The sequence below is a fragment of the Aspergillus clavatus genome, genomic scaffold (assembly GCF_000002715.2).
Source record: "Aspergillus clavatus NRRL 1 1099423829794 genomic scaffold, whole genome shotgun sequence".
NCBI classification, from domain to species: Eukaryota; Fungi; Ascomycota; class Eurotiomycetes; order Eurotiales; family Aspergillaceae; genus Aspergillus; species Aspergillus clavatus.
Genome location: NW_001517105.1, coordinates 95,910 through 117,784, shown reverse-complemented (window position 1 = coordinate 117,784; position 21,875 = coordinate 95,910). Strand labels below are relative to the sequence as shown.

At 50.3% G+C, this 21,875-nt stretch overlaps 7 protein-coding genes across 7 annotated transcripts, besides 10 other annotated features; 3 read left to right on the top strand and 4 right to left on the bottom strand.

The window, feature by feature from the left end:
* Nucleotides 1-103: 103 nt before the first annotated feature.
* Nucleotides 104-1,871, top strand: sam50 (SAM complex subunit SAM50; the record flags this gene model as incomplete). Its single annotated transcript, XM_001274752.1, has 4 exons — nucleotides 104-136; nucleotides 212-328; nucleotides 418-604; nucleotides 658-1,871. The coding sequence occupies 4 exons, from the start codon at nucleotides 104-106 to the stop codon at nucleotides 1,869-1,871; spliced, it is 1,551 nt and encodes a 516-aa protein (XP_001274753.1).
* A 376-nt stretch (nucleotides 1,872-2,247) lies between these two features.
* ACLA_053720 (transporter YIP1) lies at nucleotides 2,248-3,307 on the top strand (the record flags this gene model as incomplete). Its single annotated transcript, XM_001274751.1, has 2 exons — nucleotides 2,248-2,598; nucleotides 2,705-3,307. The coding sequence occupies 2 exons, from the start codon at nucleotides 2,248-2,250 to the stop codon at nucleotides 3,305-3,307; spliced, it is 954 nt and encodes a 317-aa protein (XP_001274752.1).
* A 407-nt stretch (nucleotides 3,308-3,714) lies between these two features.
* On the bottom strand, nucleotides 3,715-6,093 carry ACLA_053710 (putative ubiquitin fusion degradation protein (Ufd1); the record flags this gene model as incomplete). Its single annotated transcript, XM_001274750.1, has 1 exon — nucleotides 3,715-6,093. One exon carries the CDS (start codon nucleotides 6,091-6,093, stop codon nucleotides 3,715-3,717), a length of 2,379 nt encoding a protein of 792 aa, XP_001274751.1.
* A 1,065-nt stretch (nucleotides 6,094-7,158) lies between these two features.
* ACLA_053700 (uncharacterized protein) lies at nucleotides 7,159-8,712 on the bottom strand (the record flags this gene model as incomplete). The annotated part of the gene is made up of 1 exon (XM_001274749.1): nucleotides 7,159-8,712. One exon carries the CDS (start codon nucleotides 8,710-8,712, stop codon nucleotides 7,159-7,161), a length of 1,554 nt encoding a protein of 517 aa, XP_001274750.1.
* Nucleotides 8,713-9,488: 776 nt separating this feature from the next.
* Nucleotides 9,489-9,508: a microsatellite.
* Nucleotides 9,509-10,341: 833 nt separating this feature from the next.
* Nucleotides 10,342-10,379: a microsatellite.
* Nucleotides 10,347-10,379: a microsatellite.
* A 259-nt stretch (nucleotides 10,380-10,638) lies between these two features.
* Nucleotides 10,639-10,661: a microsatellite.
* A 537-nt stretch (nucleotides 10,662-11,198) lies between these two features.
* Nucleotides 11,199-11,221: a microsatellite.
* Nucleotides 11,222-11,999: 778 nt separating this feature from the next.
* ACLA_053690 (proteasome regulatory particle base subunit RPT6) lies at nucleotides 12,000-13,347 on the bottom strand (the record flags this gene model as incomplete). Its single annotated transcript, XM_001274748.1, has 3 exons — nucleotides 12,000-12,258; nucleotides 12,343-13,018; nucleotides 13,113-13,347. The coding sequence occupies 3 exons, from the start codon at nucleotides 13,345-13,347 to the stop codon at nucleotides 12,000-12,002; spliced, it is 1,170 nt and encodes a 389-aa protein (XP_001274749.1).
* A 1,240-nt stretch (nucleotides 13,348-14,587) lies between these two features.
* Nucleotides 14,588-18,223, top strand: ACLA_053680 (calcium/hydrogen antiporter; the record flags this gene model as incomplete). Its single annotated transcript, XM_001274747.1, has 5 exons — nucleotides 14,588-14,732; nucleotides 14,813-16,692; nucleotides 16,747-17,676; nucleotides 17,733-17,896; nucleotides 17,959-18,223. 5 exons carry the CDS (start codon nucleotides 14,588-14,590, stop codon nucleotides 18,221-18,223), a joined length of 3,384 nt encoding a protein of 1,127 aa, XP_001274748.1.
* Nucleotides 15,246-15,328: a microsatellite.
* Nucleotides 18,224-18,951: 728 nt separating the features above from the next.
* On the bottom strand, nucleotides 18,952-20,919 carry ACLA_053670 (FGGY-family carbohydrate kinase; the record flags this gene model as incomplete). Its single annotated transcript, XM_001274746.1, has 3 exons — nucleotides 18,952-20,016; nucleotides 20,090-20,650; nucleotides 20,707-20,919. 3 exons carry the CDS (start codon nucleotides 20,917-20,919, stop codon nucleotides 18,952-18,954), a joined length of 1,839 nt encoding a protein of 612 aa, XP_001274747.1.
* A 395-nt stretch (nucleotides 20,920-21,314) lies between these two features.
* Nucleotides 21,315-21,334: a microsatellite.
* A 14-nt stretch (nucleotides 21,335-21,348) lies between these two features.
* Nucleotides 21,349-21,401: a microsatellite.
* Nucleotides 21,401-21,528: a microsatellite.
* Nucleotides 21,405-21,553: a microsatellite.
* Between the last annotated feature and the right edge of the window lie 322 nt (nucleotides 21,554-21,875).

The window sequence follows — 21,875 nt, the reverse complement described above, 5'->3', positions numbered from 1 at the left end:
CGCATCACGTGATAACCTATGGCTTCATCTTCGCCGCTCCGGGCAGCTCCAAGATACCCGAGAAAGACTGTACGAGGTCTGTTTGGCCATTGCAGTCGCAGCAATGTCCTCTCCACTTTCTGCCGAAGATGAAGATGTATGCGGAGCAATCTTATCCTCGTTGCGTATATTTATACAGATCTGAGCTAACCCACATCGATTATCTCGGTAGATCTTCGAGCGTCTTCAACAGCGATCCGACCCGAAAGTGCTGGAGGAGCAACAGCATGCGATCAATGAACGAGTCCATGCAATTTATCAGAAAGCTCAGATGCGACTTGGAGAATTGGTATGCTTTGAAAATGACAAACGAATGGCGTTTTGTCAAGGACTATTATCAGAAACCCTGTCCACTGACCAACATATCCATGATATCAGATCGATCAAAACTCGACGCTCCCATGCGCAATTTCTTCAGTCCAGGTCCTCAACGCGTCTCATACACGCAGAGGCTTCTTGGAATCGATCTTCAGCCCGCTGTTAAGCGCCAATCAAGCACGACCCTATACTCTGTCTGAGGCATTGCGGGAAATCTCGGCTCGTGCGGACAAGCTCGGTCGGTTTGGTAAGTGACCACTTAACGATGTTTGCCCTAGAGAAATTCTAACACAAGCATAGATATTTTTCAACAGCCTATCTCAGTCTATCTTGATCAATCGCCGGGTGTGGATCCGCAAACCGGGTTGAACAACATCGACGTCTTTTTCTCCGTCAAGGAAAAGTCCCGCGTACTCTTGAAAACAGGAACCGATCTCGGTAACACCGAAGGCTCAGCCTATGGAAATCTGTTATGGCGCAATGTCTTCGGGGGTGCTGAGACGCTCAACTTGAACGCTTCCATGGGTACGAGGACGAGGTCTGCTTATCAGGCAGCCTTCGAGACCCCCATCCTTAGCGACCCTGATTTCCGCCTGGAGATTGGCGGCATCGCAAGTTCCACACAAAAGTCCTGGGCAAGCCATGAAGAGGTCCTGAAGGGCGGCTGGAGTAAGCTTCGATGGCTGAGCCAATCCGGTCATCGCCACGAATTTGGCTACAATGGTTACTGGAGACAGATTACTGGATTGGCCGAGAACGCCTCACCTACAGTTCGCGCCGATGCAGGTGACAGTGTGAAGAGCAGTGTGTTCCATAGCTGGGTCACCGATAGAAGAGACAACCCCTTCCTCCCCTCCCGTGGCTACTACGCTAAGGCTCTCAACGAGTTGGCTGGCTGGGGACCCCTGAAGGGAGATGTTTCTTTCTGGAAATCTGAGTTTGAGGCACAAGGAGCGGTACCCGTTCCAATTCCGGGAATCAAGGGCGACAGCGGTATCAGCCTTACTACTGGTTTCCGCGCCGGCCTCCTGTATCCTCTGGGGCTGGATTCCAATTCGCGGCCCCAGCTCTCTCGCGTCAACGACCGCTTCCTCCTTGGAGGCCCCACAGACGTTCGGGGATTCCGTCTATGCGGGCTTGGACCTCATGATGGGGCAGATGCTGTAGGAGGTGATGTGTACGCTGCCGGAAGCGCTAATCTCCTCTTCCCCCTTCCTCGATTGGGTGCTGAAAAGCCCCTACGGTTGCAGGCGTTCGTGAACGGTGGCCGCCTGCTACCTTTGCGAACCTCGCAGAAGGAGGTGCCCACTAACAGCGCTGAAGTCAAAGACGCGATGACCTCTACTATTTCGGAGCTGAGTAATGGTCTACCTAGCGTTGCAGCAGGCGTTGGACTTGTATATGCCCACCCTGTCGCCAGATTTGAGCTGAACTGTTCACTCCCCCTAGTGTTGCGGAAGGGCGAGGAAGGTAGAAAGGGGCTGCAGCTCGGAATTGGCATTAGTTTCCTGTAGAAAACTTGTATTATGCGATCATCTTGAAATAGAAATCTTTACAGCGTTTGAATAATCCATTCAGGTGAATTAAAAGTAAATATGCAAAGACATGCTTCCTATGCGTTGATATACTCTCGGAAATTCGTCGGACGCTCGAGCTCTCTTACTAAGCGCGGTGTAGCTATCAAGGCACCCAGCCGACAGCTGTACAGTACAAACTGACCGACTGCATCATCACTACTTAGATTCGATCAATTCATACAAAAGCCCGGGCATATTACACCACATCTCTCTTGCTTTCTTGCGCCTGGTAGAAATTTCAATTCATTCCGTCAACCCGCGCCGATCAGGCCTTTTCTTTCTTCACAAAACAACCCCAGACATATTGGCCGCAATGGCCCAGTACTATCCGCAGCAACAGCCCTACGGGTCGCAGGCCTCGCCACAGAATCTTCAGTTCTACCCTTCATCATACTCCTCGGTATCCGGCCATACGACGCCCTCACAGGCCTCTTATGGCGGTTTTGGGGGGGCTGCTGGCTCGGCCGCCCAGACATATCCCGTTGGAGGGGTTGGCGGTGGATATGGGGGTTTCGGGTCCCCTGCCGCTGGAGTTAGTGGCAGGATGGGTGAACAGGGTGGGTTGAGGACAGGATGGCTTGCTGCGTTTGGCACGGAGGGTTACGACGGGGAGCCGCCGCTTCTGGAGGAGCTGGGCGTGAATTTCGAGCACATTCGAACCAAGGTGAGGAGGCCCCCACGGTCCTGGTTTGTTCTCCTCGAGCAAATAGAGGATCGAGAATTCGCGGCAGCTTTTAGTGACAGCGAGACTAATTATGGTGAGCGTGTAGACATTGACTGTGCTCAATCCCTTTGCGCGGATCGACCAGCACCTGATGGACGATAGCGATCTGTACGGCGCCCTCCTCTACATAGTCCTGTACGGGACATTCCTCCTCCTCTCGGGCAAGGTTTTCTACGGCTATATCTACGGCGTCGCCGTCTTCGGCACCGTCGCTTTGCATCTGATCTTGAGTCTCATGTCGCCCGCCCTCGACACCGGCTCCGGACCCAACACCGCGGACCCAAGCAACTACGACCCTCACCACAAGCCCACCATGTCTGATGCCTCGTCTGTCGGCCACTTCTCCGCGACTCTGACCTTCCCCCGGTCTGCCAGCGTCCTTGGATACTGCTTCCTGCCCCTGGTCCTGACCAGTCTGGTCGGCATCATGATCCCCATGGATACGCTGTTCGGATACCTGTTGACGACGGCCGCGGTCGGGTGGTGCACGTACAGCTCCTCGGGGATGTTCTGCGCCGTGGCGCGAATGCGCGGCATGAGAGGCCTGGTGGCGTATCCGCTTGCTCTGTTCTACGTTGTCTTCGGTATCATGGGGATCTTCTCATCTCGTGGTAGTGGGACTCTCGCTGTGAAGACGGGCGCCGCCTAATGGGGGGAGGGCGCCATTCCACCTTTCCTACCACCGTTGTGCTGACTGCAAGCGGGCCGTACTTCATAGCCAGCGACATTAGCCTCATGTATGCATGATATGGTTCTTAGCCTTCTGTATCCTTGTACTGTTACGTCCTTTTCATTTTTTACTCTCTCTTCACTTTGATGAACAAAATTCATATGCATGGTATATGCCCTTCGGGGTGATGTGTTAGACTAGGCTTATCGCTTTTCTATGATGAATTCTCGCTTCTAGAAGTATTGGAAACTGTTGTAGTTCAAGGACTCCTGGCGCGTATTCATATCGTCTATAGTATTCATCGTTTCTCTAAGTGGGAGAGGTAAAGCAGATATCTACGTAGGTTTCAACTCTGACGCAGCAGGCCCGAGAATTGTTAATCCAACTCAGTGGACTCTGCGTTTATCTTCGCCTCTAGCAGGCGCCCAGTTCGCCAACCACTCGCGCGCGTTGTCAACACTACCGGCTGTGGCTTCCACGGCGGCCACACACCACGGGAAATCATATGCCTTGCCTCCCGTCGCGGTTCCTTCTGCGGCGATCATCTCCGCGAGAATTCGCCGCTGCTGGCCGACTTGATCCGTGCAGAGGTACAAGGGCGCCGTGTTCGGGGTATCTCGCCGAAGATTGAGCGCATCTATCAAGGGACGCACCAAGGTCAAGATAGCTGCTGCACTCATTGACGCGGGCCCGTCATTACTGGTGCCAGGGGGTTCCCGCTGCTGCTTCCCTGTCTTGCAGTACTCGTTCTGGCACCAAGACTTCCCGCAGCCCGTCATCAGCTGGGAGAGGTATCGGCGCTCGATACGACGTCGGAGTGTCTTTCCTTCCGGATCGTACGTGTCAACGTAGAGAGGGCCAAAGCAGATACTGCACAGGCCTAATGTGTCTGTGCCAGGAGTAATTGCGCTTTGTACTCCGCGCGCATCCAAGGTTCTGCCACAATTTTGATTCAGACAGATACGTGGCGCTGGCCGGGATAGACGCTCAAGGTCATGGTGGCGAAGATGCGTCTTCATGTCGCGGAGTCGGATGATCTTGTTACAGAGATGGCATTCTGTTGTCCGACCTCCGTCAACCAGTTCATGTGGCGTAAGACCGGACAGCAAGACTTCGGGGTCGTGGATATCCGGATCCAGATCCCCCTTCTGCGGCACCACTAAATGGCAAAATTGGCATAGAATTGGTTTCGCCGGACAGTCAGTCGTGCGGTGCTGGGCGAGGCGCGGGAGTCCGTCGACCTCAAGTTCACAAGCAGGACATGAGCATTGGGTATGGAATATAGTGTCGTGTCTGTTCTTGCTTGATGCATCGTTGCCGTAGGACGAGTCATGAGGGCAGTGCCAGTGGTCATGCCATTCAGGCGATCGCTTTTGGAAAACATTCCGGCACTGGGGGCAGAGCACGTTGTTGCGGAGACAAAAGTTCTCATGTAGGACAAGTGTTCTCTGAGGAATCCATTGATGACAGTTCTTACACTGCACATCGCCAGCATCATGAGCCTCTGGTTTCTCCTCGGTATTTATATCGCCTTCGCTGGTAGAGGGACCCTGGACCACTCGCAAATTGTATTGTAGTGGTAAGGACTGATGCGCACCCGGCCGTTGTTCTTCATCAGACCGTGTCTGAGCGAATGCATGCACCGACAGGTACAGGCTTTCTGCTCCGTCCAGCTCGATGTTGCTTGGCTGAATCCGAAGCCTCTTCGATGGCCGAGCCGAGAAATCGGCGAAGACGTGCTCATCCGCCCTAGGTCGGTTTCGCTGGCGCGCAGAAAATGGACTGGCAAATAAGTATACATCCGCGTCATCTGCACCTTCAAGCTCGACCTCAATGGGCTCCGCTCGATCCCAGTCCTTGAGCTCGTAGTCGACATAGTCCTCTGGTATCACCTGGCCCGTGGCTGTTTCTCCTAGCCTGAGAGCCCCGCCGATCGAGCTGCCCCCCTGTGTGCCAGGAGCGCGAGAGGCTTTCTCTAGTCGCTTCTGTAACGTTTCTCTCGCTTGATCTTCAGTCAAAGCCACAATGTCAACTTCCAGATCAGTGTCCACGACGCAAATGCCGTCGCCCTCGGGTTCCACCCTGTCGACCAGAAATCTGAATATTTCATCCCGTCCTCCAGCCACTGTGAGAAGCTCACCCGTGGTCAGTGTGGTAAAATTATCACGAAGATGTCGTTCAAGCAAGGCCTTCCAATCCTCTGGGTCGTAGCCAGCTTCGAGAGGGCGAAGCCGAACGTATGTGCCTTTCGGCAGCTGTTTGGCATGAACTGTGATCGTGACGGTGGTATCTGCTTTCTCCGCATCCTCCACCTCCATCGACTGCCCCGATTCCGTCACCTGCCCATTAGTCTGTGATGAAGGTTGATCATCGTCGATACCCAATGCACGTCGCAGGAATGCGCTGAGACCGATCTGCTGCTCTTCGGCCGAGAATTCCCGAATGCCAGCGTATATGGCGCGACCATTCTGAGGGTTCACAAGGCGGAAAGTCAATGGATGGGGTAACTGTTTCTGGTGGTCGACGTTCCGCGCCCGCGCCTGGGATTCGGCCGCGAAGGTGTGCGGATTGAACGGATCAAAAGTGTTTGTATATAGACGTGATGGGCCCTGAGAAGGCGCCTCGCTGAGCGGTGCAGCGGCTAGGAGCTGTTCAAGAGCTGAATGGGGCAGAATGATCTTATCGCCAGATAGCTTGGGCGTTCGCTGTGGCGGAGCGACGCTGAATTGTGACGACCAGCGGAGGGAATCTTGCTCCCGTGCCATCATTCTTCAGGCAAGGGGTAAGTGTTGGGGGTATTGTGAAAGGTGACGAAAAGTGCTACGAGACATCTTCTGTCCCGTTATCTAGAGCATTGATGAGAACGAAACCCATGGTCCACGTCGAACAGCTGCGCGTGTTCTGGAAGATACTCCGCTTATTTATCAGCAAGTAGTCGCGGGGAAATTTTGCCCCTCCGCATCAATTACGACATCTGCTTGGTTGCCTACAGGAAAACGCAGAGCAATTAAAGCGCTACACCTTTCAGTCATGCGCAAGACGAGCGTTCTCCCAGGCGCTGGAGGTGTTTCATCAAAATCCCAGACACAAAAAATGAAACTGACTATCAAGCTTTGCTAATCAACAAGAGTGGGGGGGGTCAAAAGGCTTATAAACGAAGACTAAAGGCCAGGAAAGCACAAATTATCAGGACAGTCAAAGGTGAACCGTATGAGAGGCAGGATACTTCGAAACTGACATTTACGCGCCGACAATCCAGTCTCGGAGATGAAGCAACAACCGGGCATTTGTCAGTGCGCTGAAAGTCTCTCAATATTGGAAAGGAATCGCTCGGTATCTTCGTTTGGGGTCGTTTAAGGGTCATTACTGTGTTCAAATGGTGCAAGGGAAACCAAGTCAACGAAACTCACGCACTGGGCGCGTATGTAGAAGTCGCCATTGCCGAGTGCATATCTCTAATAGACCTGCCTTATCCGATGGCGCGCGCTGGTATTGCACCAGTCACACTTGACCCTCAGTCAGCGTCTAGATCAGATATTCTTGCGAACTACACGTCTTTGGATGCTTACCATCGTCGAAGAGCAGCCCTCGTTGTGCTCGACGCAATAAAGTCCTTGACAGTGTTGACATGTCCGCTGACAGGCTCGCTTGCATGTACCGCACTGTGAATAGCGTCAGTCAATTTGTCATTTTATCTTTCTCATTTTCTCCAATTCCTTTGAGAGTTTTGATAGAAACTTACGGTTGGGCCACATTCCCAGCAATCTTTGCTCACTCCGTGCTCGACCTCCTGGAGAGTCTTTGTCAGTGACATCTCATATCTCCGTTCTTCACATCATCCTTACCTGGGAATCATTGTTCCCGAGCGGGCCTCTCATTGCAGTCTGATGTGGCGTGAGATTGAGATTCACATGCTGCGGGTTCGGCAAGCAACTGGCGCAAAACCATTTGTTGCAGCGATGACACCAGCGGTCGGTGAGACAGTCTGTACAACGGGCATTCAAAGTACGATGTTCGCCCGGGAAAAGGGCGGGTCGCCTGGCCACCGCGATGGACGATGAATGGAATGGAACGGGAGCCAGCAGAGGAAAGTCCTCCTCGGGAGATTGGCCCCAAACTGCTGGGCCTTCAGGCGAGCTATGGCAGCCCTCGCAGCCCTTGGGCCCCAGCGCAACAGTGGCAATCGCTGGGCCAAGCAAGCGATCACTCTCTTGAGATTCATCCTGGTTCATGGACATTGAGCTGGAGTTGTGCCTTGGTCCACGACACAGCATCGCATCAAAAGCGATGATCCCCCGGCATTTTTGGATTGTCTGCGCCCAGCCTTCCTCGATACTCCTCTTGAGCAACTTGCCGGATGGCGTGTACCAAGCATTCTGTTGGTGGGGCTCGATTGGTTGGTCGTGGTGGCTAGCTGAGGCCTTTGCTGGCACTGATTCTTGGCCAACACAGCTTGAACTCCACCAGTCGCGGTATCTGCTTCGTACTGCAGCTTGGGGCTGGCTCGGGGGTGTAAAGAAGTAGATGCCTTTCACTCGTGGGGTTCCTTGAGGGCGCGTGGGACGCACTGCATATTGGAGGACCTGCATGAGTTTGCGTTCATTCAAATGACGACACCCTCGGATGGACAGAATGTTCACATTGAACCGATCTGCTAACACAATGTCTGCAATGAGATCCGCTGGCACGGACAGGCCGTCCAAGATCAGTGTGCGCACGTCCTTCAGGAGGGATCTGTGTTGCAGATTTGCGAAGATACTCCGGAGAGGAGCTGAGTAGTACTCGTCCTCTGTGATGGAGTCTCCAGAATTGACAGCTGCGGTGTCTTGCAGCTGTGCGCCGCGGCATTGACTTAGATCGAGATGCCGAAAGACGTAAGGGGTCTCCATGACCACCGAGCGGAGGAGGCGGCAGGTGGACGCCAGGGCTAATAGCCCGGAGATGGACAGGTGAGGGGCCATATGATCCAGAATCAGGCTGTTCGACAGGACATCGGCGAGAGATGCTCGCTTTGGTGGGATGACAGTCACGATGCATGGGGACTCATCCTCAGTAAGCGCGTCTTCCTCAGAATCTACCTGCACCTCATGGACGACGGGAACGAGGCCCAGCTCCTTGTGGGTCAGTCGTCGAGTGCCGTAATAGAAGTCGGGAGCACGACCGATGAGATTCTGACGGTATGCGGCGACAGCACCGACGGCCAGGTCATCCCTGACCATGAAAATGGGAGCCACATTTGGCTGGATTTCCTTGAGAGCGGCCCTCGCTTTGGCCAGCTCTGTTTCCAAAAGGTTGATGGTTGATTGGAGGACCGCCGGCATGGCTTTGATATTGGCAGGATCGATGGCAGTGACCAGTGAAGACCACAAATCGCCTTCAGGCATCATACAACAGCCGGGTGGAGGTTGGATGGACAATGATCAAAGCAGACAGTGTGGGAATGGCTGTTATACAGAATTAATTGGATTAGTAGGGGGGGAAAAACAGATGAGATGAAATGTGGGGAGTGGCGATCTGGAATGAATGGAAGCGGTTTTAAGTGTATTGCTTCTATGGGGATGGGTGGATGATAGTCAGGTCGCCGGGTAAATTGGCCACCACAGTGGTAGTGATATGAAGTACAGAGTTGAATTATCAGAGGATAAAATGGTAACACAATGATGGGGGGATAGATCGACAGAGGAGACAGTGATAGTAGTAGCAGTAACTAGTGGGAGGATATGTCGAGAAAGAGTCCATAAATGAAAGATACATACCTGGTTCATAAATAAATAATAGACAGATAGGCACAGGTAGAAAAGAGAAAAAAAAGAAAATGTCAATAGTATGTATGAAAGTCAAAAAGAAATGCCGGTGAGCAGAATTGTCATAGAACGAACTGCTGTACTTCGCAGTCCAAGCAATGTACACATCAATTATTATTGGGGAACGGGGTAAATTGCGGGAGAACCAAAAGAGCAAGTCCGGGGAATCTAGAAGGACAGTAGAACCCTGGATGGAGTAGTGTATGTATTGGATGTACTGGGATGGATATCAAAGAAGAGAAAAGGGATCGATCTTATATGGGGGTATCTATCCATACATACTTCCAGGTCGACTACAATATGGCTAGGATGACTTGACTCTCCTAACTTATACTGTTTTGTTTTTTTATTAAAAAATATATATATATATATATATTATCGAGAATCTATTATTCAATTTGATGTTGTATGAAGATCAGAGATAACCTATTTTCTTTCCTTTTTTCCTGTTGTTTATACTGTAAGCGATCAGTGATCAGTGGTCATAAGAAAAGGAAAAAAGAAAAAGAAAAAGTGAGCCCACTCGGAGACGGGAGATACACGGAGTACAGAGCACCTACATTAATTACTACCCTGTACTATGTATCTAGGCTATGTACGTAGTATATCTATGTACTTAGGACTCTCATCCACCTCGCGGAGAAATCCATCCATCAAATGAACCAGAGAGAACAGATTCCGCCGTGGTTCTATCAATCAGTGTTCGTCATTCATCCCTTGCAATCTGACAGCAGGATAGATTTCAGTCTACATAGTATGGAGTATATCTACTCCGTACTTAGTAGTGAATAGTGATGATCTGGCAATCAATCAAACAATCCTCCGTTTCGTCATTGGTTGGGAAGAGTTGGGAGGCGTGATGCGTCACTCCACTCCATTCAGGATCCTTCTGACTTGGCGGAACGGGGAGAAGCGCAAGGAGAGAGGTACAACATTATTCACTAGAAGTATATACTACTACTACTAGCAAGGGTGGAAGAACGGAAATTGCACCGAATTGCCCGAAGGCGAAGAGAGAACCAGTCTCAGGAGAGGGCTTGACACCATGCCATTCTGATTCGATATGCTCGACGTGGTCGGTCTTACCCCTCATCCGATTTCTCTGGTCTCTTTTGATGCATTCTATCTGTAATCTGTATCTAGCCTGTGTATAACTCACTGGGACTTCTATATGGCCTCTCAAAAACAAACACATTGACACTGCAAGGATAGCAGTAGTACGTAGTAGTAGTAGTAGTAGTAGTAGTCAACAGGGGTTAAACACTGGACGGACGACGGAGTGCCGGGGCTTCTACGGAGTATAGACTAAGAGAACCAAAAAAGGTCATCACTCATCAGATCTGGATGCGCCCCACCCAAGCCGAGACCCTGTAAGTGAGTAACGTGTAGAGAGAACTGATACCGAGAGTCCTACTCCTAGATAGATAGGTGGAATAGTCCATCTCTCCAATCGCAGTTTCTCCGCCATGGATCCACGCAACCTGGTCACGCGAATCTCATGTCAACAAAAAAAAAAAAAAAAAAAAAAATACCATGGACTTACAGAGTAAGCACTCCTTGATGCAGACGATGACGACGTGTCGATGATCTACAGCACATGTAAGTACGTACGGAGTACGGAGTAGTTACGAACACATTGGGAGATCTGCTCAAATCCTCAAATATATACTGCTCCAACTTCATGGATACTCAGAGAAAGCTTCCGCTCCCGTACGCCCTTCATGACTCGTATGTCCAAAGGGGACAATATTGAGGTCTTAGGTGTCTTCTATTATTCCAAACACAGGGATCATGATGAGCACTGCTTTGTAATTGTACCATCGTGGAGTAACGACTCCATAGTCTGTACTTTGTAAAGAGAGGGACTAGTGGCCAGAGGAATGGCTTGGCGGAGCAAGCACTTTTCCTACCTTACTTGGACGACATACCACAAGTTCCATCACTCTCTCTATTTTGTTTCTCTCGTGGACTCCTATCTCCCCCTGAGGACTGGCTCTCCTTTGACCTTTGACCCGTTCTTGACTGCCTGTCTTGGCTGTTTAACTGGGGTCTCAGAGTCAATAGGCCTATCTATCTATCTATCTATCTAGACACCAGTTGTTCGCTTCATATTCTTGCCAAGTCTGCTGTGTAAGGGGACGGATCTGGGCGACCATCAATAATGCGCCGATCCAGGTATGAGGGAGTTGAGGGCCTATTTCGTGGTCCACGAGGATTGGAGTACTGTTAGACGTGCAGAAATGTAAAAAGGAGATTGATATACCCATCGAGATAAATCGAGGAATTGGGAGGGATTCCACATTCGCCTAATCTCGAACAAAAGGACTGAGAGCAAGGCAGTATGTAGATATGGCTACGACGACCATTAATTTAGGGGTGGAATTGTCTACGGATTGGTCATCTGCCAAGATCTTCCGTGCTTACAACATTGGAGCATAGATACCCAACTCTATTGCGGGACTGTGTTACCAACGTCACGTCCGGGGACCCAGAATCATAGTCATACAGATGGCTCGCAGCAATTCCGGCAGACTGAAACATGGATCTAATCGCTACACTTGCTGGTTTGATCCAATTCCCTTGCTTGACTTCGGTCGACATCGACATCCGAGGCATGCATGCTTCCATCCTACACAATGATACTTGATAACAGGCGATTGCTGGGGCATAGATAGATGGCCACCTGAGGATGTCAGGGGAAAACATCACATGTTGCCCAAAAAAAAAAAAAAAAAAAGAGGTTGGAGTTCGTCGTGGTGGGACACGGGTCGTCTTGATATGAATCATGGTAAAGAAGTAAGAACTATTATTACATGTCGTTCATCACCCCAAAGAAATCCGCTTCCATGTTGGAACTCATCTCCACTCTACTTGAAGAGTTTCGAGACGGCAACCTCCTTATCATCATGCTTGTTGAGGATCTTGGCGGTGGCCAAATCGAAGTCCTCTTGGGTAACATGAACTCTGCGTTCTCGGAGAGCGTACATGCCCGCCTCCGTGCACACACCCTTCAGCTCCGCCCCCGAGCATCCATTCATCTTCTCTGCGATCTTGGTCAAGTTGATGCCTCGCGTCAGATTCATTGATCGTGAGTGAATCCGTAGAATATCCGCACGAGCTTCCACCCTGTTTCCCAAGAAAAAAAAAATAGGTTAGCAAAATCACAACTCAATCACTGCAAACGGTAGGAGAGCAAGAGGTGGGCCTTACGATGGTGGAGGGAACTCGATCTTTCGGTCAATTCTTCCCGGCCGCAGCAAGGCGGGATCCAAGATATCCAGTCGATTCGTAGCCATAATAATTTTGATGTTCTTCGTCGGCTCGAAACCATCCAGCTGATTCAGCAGCTCCAGCATCGTCCGCTGCACCTCTGAATCACCAGAACCAGCCGAGTCGATACGGCTAGACCCAATGCTGTCAATCTCGTCCATGAAGATAATGCTAGGGGCGTGTTCACGAGCCATGACGAACAGCTCACGCACCATGCGACTACCTTCTCCAATGTACTTTTGTACAAGCTCCGAACCACTGACCCTGATGAACCGACAATCTGTATGATGAGCGACCGCTCGGGCAAGCAGTGTCTTTCCGGTACCAGGAGGCCCGTAGAGGAGGACACCCTTTGGCTGCGCAATACCCAAGGATTCGAATAGTTCGGGATGTTTGAGGCCAAGCTCGATAACTTCCTTGATTTCCTTGATTTGCTGGTCCAGACCACCGATCATGTCGTATGTGCTGTCGGGTACCTTCTCCACCATCATGAGCGAAACAAGCGGGTCAACAGACGATGGCAACATCTTCTCCAGTTTATAAGAATCAGAAAGCAGGGCGACGCGTTTGCCAACAGTGAGCTTTGTGATATCGACTCCTTCTGCAATATCCACGACTGTGATAACGCATCACAAATCAGTACGATGTTCATTTTGATACTTATCGCCTCAAGCAGCAGAATCAGGGAGTGGAGGAAGCCCACGGCATACCATATTTTCCTTCCGGGTGTACCTTGACAAGAACCTTCTTGGTACTCATCACCTTGACAACTTCACCAACGTACGAACCGGGCTGTTGGAGCAACCCCAGCTCCTCTCGCAGTAGACGGACCCGCGAGTTGTAGTCGTTGCGCTGTGCTTCGAGTCTGCGTAGGACAGCCTGGCCTTGAATGATTTCGAGCTTCATGCTCTCTATCTTATTGCGGTAGTAGTTGTCGAGCGCCATGATGAATAACAGACGATGACGCTCCTCTTGACCCACGAGTTACCGAACACAAACACTTGTTGTTTTGAGTAGTGGTTCGATCAAGGAATCGGAGATAGTGACGTTCTTCGAAGGAATATTTGCTCAAATCGTAGAGGAAAATAGGAGGATGACAGGCAAAGAGAATTATGGGTTGGATGGGGAGGATAGACCGGGATGGAAGCAGCTAGTAGGTCGATGTGAGCTGGTCAAGATGTATCCAGTAGCTGACTGATATCAGCAACCCGAGCATCAGCCACCTTCAATCAGCCACATCCTTTACCAGAGCTACTGACCAACTACCTTAGTGGCCGTGCTTTCTGGAGAAAAGAACTCCCAGTTCCGACCAAAGACGAATCAGATTGCATGATCATCGGAGCTTGTACGGAGTAGTAGCTTGCCTTACATAAGCAGAAGTAGAAGTGGGATGGCTGGCCAATGAGCAGACAGCGAATGGCAGAAAAGTGCGATGCCTGAGGACAGAAGTGGATACCTCAGGTAGCAAGGCTATCTACTACGGAGTACGGATAGCATCTGGGTAACATATCTAACTACCTTAGGGGAGGCTAACTCATAATAGTTAGTTAGACTACTCTGTAGTAGTTAGCTGATCGAGGTGATACAAATGATGCTCGAACTCAACTGACGGGCTTTTATAGTTGTACACCAGCCCTGCAGACAGCTATGATTTTCTATAACAACGTGGGAAGACTCGATTTTGCAGTTCCAGTCATCAATTAGTCCCCATAATAATATGGCATGCTTTCCTCTCTCCAGATTCGCCCATTCTACCATGGTATCATTATTACTGGGTTCTTCATTAGTATGGTTCGAGGCTTCCAGCTGACTGCGGGGCCTTAGTGTTATCCCATGATCCCGTCTAGTCGAGTAGTTACTTTGCGTAGTAGATCTTCCACTCCATCCATCCATGAGTGAGTCGGATTGTTATTTATTCTTCGGTCTTGCGACCTTTCATCCATCGCGCTCGTCAGGCATTTCTCGGATGTCGACTACTGCCATCGCACCATGCTGAATTTTCAAAGCCTCTAATTCGCTTTTGTTTTCCAATGCAGGCCACTTTCTGAGGTCCCTTCTTCTTTGTTTTTCTCAACGTTGCTTTTGTTTTCCTAATTGTCTCTATTAATCCCTACTCCATTCCCAACCTCCCGATATTCCTGGGCTAAAAGTAATAAATGAGAATAGAGAAGCCTGAAGAAGAGCCATGTCTAGCACTCAGAAGCCTCCGAGTGCACCTCGTTTGCAAAATGAAGCTCTACCGCGCCTTGCTTCGACCGTAAGCAGTGGAGTTGCATCGTCCGAAACAGTCGGTTCGACGAGACCTATAGCGCACAGTAGGAGAAATTACGGTGTGTCCTAGAATTCTCTCGATCTTTTTTTTTTTTGGGAGATACGCCTGCTTATTTGTATTTGTCGATTCTGCTTCCAGGTACGGTTGGAACTACTGAACCCATGGGCCACGAACCAATACCGGATGAAGGCCAAGTTGAGGGCTCGAGTCGCATACACTCATCCCAGTCTTTGCCGCCCGATAAACCAAAAAAGCCATCCGTTACGCGTCGGATCTCGTCGAGACGGCAGGTCCCGCATAAGGGTCAAGAATTTTCTACGGACGACGATGTCCTAGAAGTCGAAGAGGACAAAGCCAAGCAACAGGCGACAAACCCTCAACCTTCTCCGAGACTCCGTCCCTTGAGAACCCAGAGCTCAACGCTGCGGCGGAGATTAAACGTTCGACCCAGTCCTTTGGCACGAGCGGATTCTGACGATGAGAGTGGTGAGGAATCGTTCTTACCTGAGTCTAGCCTGGAAGCTTCCGGAGCCAGACCGCCGTCACGACAGTCAGAAGCTGGCAGCCAGAATGACAGTAATGATGGCAATAATGATGACAGTGATAATCATGATGGTAATCTTGATCACGGCGATGGCGATGAGAATGATGGTGAGACCAGCGATGCGGAAAGTTTCACGTTGAAAGATCGCCAACAGGCTATCAATGAAACGCATCCCTTCGGTATCAGGCTGTGGAAGCCTGCTCTCTACAAGAAAAGCCGCTCTGTGGAAAAGACCGCCGAAGGAGACATTCACTCGTCGCCTGGCGGACGAGTTGGAAACATGCTGTTCTTAGCTAATCTGTTATGGACGGTATTCTTCGGCTGGTGGCTCGCTCTTGCTGCGCTTGTTGGTGCTGTAGCCTGTTTTGCATTCGCCTATTCGACTAGCGCAGTCGAGTACGGGAAGGTCTTTCTAGGTCTTTCGTGGTATCTCCTCTATCCGTTCGGGTCTTTTGTTCGATTGGAGACCGACGAACACTACGCAGAAGAAGACGAGGGCGAAGGACGCAGCATTAGCGAATACGAACAATGGCAGAACGGCGATCTTGAACATGGTCGGCTGTTCTTTGGTCCTCGGAGCAGCCGATCCCTTGTTGGAAGGCGCCGGAATAGCATCGACTCTGTGAGTGAGCAAGATAGCCTGCTGGGCAGAACACAGAGAGCTCACACGGGCGAAAACCAATTGCATTCAAAACGCCGCTTGTTCGGCCGTGGAGAATGGACACTAGGCCGCGTCGTCTTTTTCTTGTTTCTGTATCTTTTTGTTGGGCCTCTGATGCTCTTTGTATCCATCATCTGCTGGTTGCTTGTTTTCTGGATTCCAATGGGACGTGTGACTCTCATCCTCTTCGACCATCTTCGTCGTCACCCACTGGCCTTGTCCTTCCATTCTGACACAGCATATACTCGACTCAGTCCTGGATCCTCGTCGTCGATCCTCTTATGCACATACCGTGCGGCTGGAACCAGATACTGGAAGTACACAGTTGATGGGACCAATATCTTTCTAATTAACCTTCTCGGAGTTGTTCTCTTCGTCATCTTTGACTATTTCCTTTTGGCCGAAACGTTGAAGATTCATACTTGGCTAACTCACCCGGGGTTCATCTTCACTCTCGCCCTCGTCTCCATTATCCCTCTTGCTTATTTCATTGGACAGGCAGTCGCATCGATCTCTGCACAATCATCGATGGGTATGGGCGCCGCTGTCAATGCTTTCTTCTCAACCGTGGTCGAGGTGTATTTATACTGTGTCGCCTTGACGGAAGGAAAAGCGCAGCTCGTTGAAGGCAGTATTATTGGCAGTATTTTCGCCGGTATCCTTTTTCTCCCCGGCTTATCTATGTGTTTCGGTGCCATCAAGCGTAAGACGCAGCGCTTCAACGTCAAATCTGCGGGGGTTACTTCGACTATGTTAATGTTCGCTGTTATCGCTGCATTTGGTCCCACGTTGTTCTACCAGATCTATGGCAGTGTATGGATTCTGGACTCTGCTCTCTTAGGCCCTGCTAACCACCACTTCATTTAGCACGAGTTGAACTGCTACTCATGCGCCGAGCAAACGGACTCGGGCATCAAAGACTGTCGTCGTTGTTATTTTGCACAAGCTCCCGCCGTAAACGACCACTTCTTTCGGAAAGTCGTCCTACCGTACTCGTGGTTCGCGGCATTGTTTCTGTTTCTGTCATATGTAATCGGGTTGTGGTTTACGCTCAGAACCCATGCCGCTCTAATCTGGGCCACCGAAGCTGAGGAAAAGAAGACAGCGACCGTCACCCCGGAGCATTTGGCCTACGAACCAAGACACCTGTTATTCCCTCATGGGCCGTCAGGCGCCCCTCGAGATTGCAACGGTTATAAAGGCTCCATTCGAGACTCACAGCTATATAAACGGATCCTGGGACAGTCTCTAAAGCACGTCGGTTTGTCAGAGAATGCCCACGAGCACGCTCCAGACCAGCCAGAATCAAGCTCAGCCAGCAACAAAGGGACGACGCCCCATCTCGTCCCTCCAAGAGCGGAGGCTGGTGACGGCTACTCGAGCTTCAAAGGACTTCGAGGATATTCTGGGGAAGATAGTGAATATCTAGTGCGCCAGGTAACTGAAGTGGCAGCAACGGCAGCAGCTGTTGCTGCTCGTGACGCCGCGCGCGCCCGGAAACCATCAGTTCAGCATGGTAGTGCACGCCAAGGCAATAAGACTCCGGTAGATCTCTCTAGATCTATGGTAGAAGACGATGTTGGGCTTGAGCATACACAGACTGGCGGTGGTCACGATGCGCCCAATTGGAGCAAGGGCAAGAGTTCCATCATTCTCCTGGGAGCTACAATATTTTACGCAATTATAGCCGAGATTCTGGTGAATACGGTGGATGTCGTTCTTGAGAGCGTTGACATTGACGAGAAATTTTTGGGAATCACTCTATTTGCATTGGTCCCCAACACTACCGAATTCCTGGTAAGCCCAGCATCTCCGGATTTCTGTTGAAGTATACTAAGTCACGACACTGGCAGAACGCCATTTCCTTTGCGATGAACGGTAATATCGCGCTGTCCATGGAGATCGGTTCGGCCTACGCGTTGCAGGTTTGTCTGCTACAGATTCCAGCTGTTGTCTTGTTCAGTGCCTTCTACAGTCGCATGCTCGAGCCCTCGGAGCTATTGAGCCATTCATTCAAGTAAGCACGCGTACCCCCAAAATACCCCATCTGAGGAAATGTTGCTGACCCTTTGGTTCCAGTCTCATCTTCCCGCAATGGGATATGATCACGGTCATCCTCTGCGTTTTCCTTCTATCTTACGTGCATGGAGAAGGGAAGAGCAACTATTTCAAGGGCTGTATTCTGGTCCTCACATATCTGGTGGTCGTGATTGGTTTCTACCTATCTGGCTACAGCAATGTCGACACCATGGGTATTGATCGCTTTGATACACTTGCTCTTGGTCCTATGAAATCTGAGAGCTTTCGCACAATCGGTCATTCGACAAATGGCAGGGCTTTTTAATCGATGTGATAATCCTTCTGGTCCTTGGTCGAGTTTCTTTTTCACAACGCGGGGGGGGAAGAAGATGAATCACAGGATAGTACAGTTTGATCAGGCCAGCTATTCTTTAGGCAGGATATTTGTATTATGGTCTTGGTATGTGCATTTTATAAAGGATGGGACAATTTTGGACATGGTCATTGAGTCAAATACCCATGATCATCTAGTCACCTGGAGGTTTAGCTATGTATTAATGGAATATGTATATGACCTGCATCCTTTTTGCATGCGTATGCGTATCAACGTCACCCGTCATGAGGGCACAATTGAATCAATCCGACATAGGTGGGGGGCAAAGTGATATAGAACAGGCTCCGGTAAAAGCGAACATAGGGTGCAAATACTCCCGCCACTTTATCCTGCCTCCTCTCGGCTGAGCATCTACAATGTGGTGGAGGCGGCGATGATTCGAAGTCCGATTCCAGGATTCAAATGATCAGACCTATGATAGACTACTCTGTTATAATTAAGATTAAGAGCGAAAATTTCCATTGAGCTGGAAAACCCGAAAGTGGTAGTGTGATATTATCAAAAGAATGGCGACAGTCACTCACCTGGGTGACTTATCGTTCAGAAACATCCAAGCAAGTAACCACTGCATCTCTAATAACACCACCAGGAGTATAAGGAATCTGAAAAAGGGATAAAGGGATAAAGGAAGGAAAGGAAAGAGAATTATTCTAATACGTTCATTTGCCGTCAACCTTCCACCCACTCACGGAATCATCAACCAACTTGCGGTACTCCATTTGCTTGTAGCACTGATCCAAGAACACCTTATACTTGACGCTGAGCAGGGCCTTCTCCTTCTCGTTGTCGGTTGGCACAATCTTCTTGCCTGGCTTGCTCATACGATCCATGATGTCCCACAAGTCCTCTGTTTTGCCCTCAGAGTCGGCACTGGCGGCCTTCGCTCCCAGCATCGCTGCGCCATGGCAGACCGCGGCATGGATATATCGAGGGATAAGGACAGGCATATCGCATGCAGATGCGATCAGTCGTACCAAGATGTCATTCTGGCACTGGGATCCAGACATGAAGATGGATGTGATGCTGTGACCAGCCTTGTTCATTGTTTCCACGATTTGCTTCGTCTGCAAAGCAATGAACTCGAGTGTGGCATAGTAATAGATCGCAAGTCCATCAACGGACTTGTCACTATCAAGGCCAACAATGGACCCTTTCATGTTAGGGTCTGCGATAGGTGATCGATTGCCCCACAGGTCACCATAGAAGAACATATGGCGCCCCAGATAGGAGACACTGGGGGCCTTCTGCTCGAGGGCCATTTCTTTCAGACGTTCGTTCAGGTATTCATAGATATTGGCGTTGTATGATTCGGCGATTGAGGTCGCCTGGTTGAAGGCCGGATGAGTCTCAATCACATGTTTTAGGAGCTCCCCGGTGGCGGACTGGCCACCTTCTGCCATCCAGTACCCGGGTTGAATGGTATCACGATACGGTCCCCAGACCCCGGGGACGAAAACAGGATCTGGAGACATGGCGATATGGCAAGTGGAAGTACCAGCAACGGCAGCCAGGCGGGAGAACGCCTGTGATTTGTCATTTTTGGCGACTTCAGCGCTCAGCTGTTCAGACTCAAGTTCGACTTTGGCGCCAACGGTTCCTATCCAACCAGCATAGGCATCGATCACACCGCTGCCGATGGCGATACCAGCTGGCAACCCCAGTTCGGAGGCTGCTTTCTCGCACAGGGTTCCGACAAATTCGCCGGCGCTGAGGTAATCACCATTCTGAATGAGAGTCAGTCTTCTAATGGCCAACATTTGAACCAAGATGAGTGGAGTGAAAATGAAAAAGGCTCACCACCCGGTCGACACCTCCCATGCGCTTGAAGTCATCCTCCATTAGATCTTCCAGGCCGATCTTGGTCAGGAAATCCTCTTGCCAACCCTTGACACTGCCGTCAACGCCGACGGGCACGTAACCCTGCTTGCAGACCACGCTGCAAAAGCTTCGCTTCTCATTGCCGGTGGCAATGTGCGTCAAGGCATCGGCTAGGTCATAGAACTTGCACTGATCAAAAAGGTTCTTGGGCATGTTGTTCTTCAACCACAAGACCTTGGGAATCTCCATCTCGATGGACATCTTTCCTCCGACATACCGTAGCAAGTTGTGCTTGGTCGCGTTGATCTTTTCGGTCTCTTCCACGGGACGATGATCCAGCCAGAGAATCACATTGCGATCCGAGTCAAAGTCTGGGCCCGTGACGGAAACGGGCTTATCAGTGGCATTGGAGAATACGGCCAGTGAGCATGTTGCATCAAACCCAATGCCCCGGACAGTATTCGGATCAACATTATGCTGGCTAATGGCGCGGCGGACAGAGACACAAATGCAGCGCCAGATATCGCTGGTGGATTGCTCCTTCAATACGGTTAGCTCATGACAATCTCGTTAGTAAAAGAGAATGCTCGGCGTACATAGTATCCCTGTTGAGGTTGCCAGAGGCCAATATTTTCGGAAGCTAATCCGACAATATCGCCTTTTGCATCGATGATACAAGCACGAGCACTTCCAGTGCCAACATCGATCCCAATGTAATGGTCCTGGTGGACCTGCAGCTCCTCTCGGGTGTCCATTGAAGCTTGTCTTGAGCTAATCGGAGAAGCAGCTTGAAAGGATGGGGAAGTCATGATGAATGGAGTCGGATGATAATGACTGTGGCGTCACCGTAAAGTGAGCCAGCCCTATACAACAGTCAGATGGGTACGGAGCATACTCGCCTATACCTCTCTGGCGGAAGATTGAGCTCCAAGGTGGACCACGACGATGGAGCAACAAGCTACGCGAGTCAGAGAGCAATCGTACTCACTTAACAAGTTGCTTGTGTTGCTGTCTGGCCGAGCCCTGAACTATTTCGAATGCGTTGATTGACTAGAAAGAAGCTGTTTCGACACACCGGCGCGTTGACCTCCACTCAATAATCAATCGGGAAGAGTGATCAAAAAAGCTGCAAAGTGGCAAAGAGAGGACATGGGGAGAAGTCAGGTTTATATTATTATTTGATCAATGACTGGAGAAGAGAGAAAAAGCAAAGCAAAGCAAAGCGATCTAGCTACGATATGGTTGGGTGAATTGATGGATGATGGATGGGACACATGGATGGGTGGATGGAGCACAGCACAGCAACAGCAACAGCAACAGCAACAGCAACAGCAACAGCAACAGCAACAGCAACAGCAACAGCAACAGCAACAGCAACAGCAACAGCAACAGCAACAGCAACAGCAACAGCAACAGCAACAGGCCAACAGGCCAACAGCAACATTGGCTACCTGCGAATCCCGTGGGGCAATTTTGGAACACAGAACCAGCTATTCTTGACTAGTTACTACTCCTTCGTTCTTTTCGAGCTTCTGGATCAAATCCGACAGCCCGAGTCTCGACTCCTCAGGAGTTTTACCGCCTCAAGACGGATCTGTGGGGATCAAAGGAGAGAGAACCAGAAAAAAAAAAAAGACCCGGACAAGTTCCCTTGGGGGAGAGTACGTACAACAACAAAGGCACATGAAGCTCTTAGTTGAAATACATCCAGCTCATACAACAACTCATTTAGATCTCCAGAGTCAGACAGTCAATTGGATTGTGA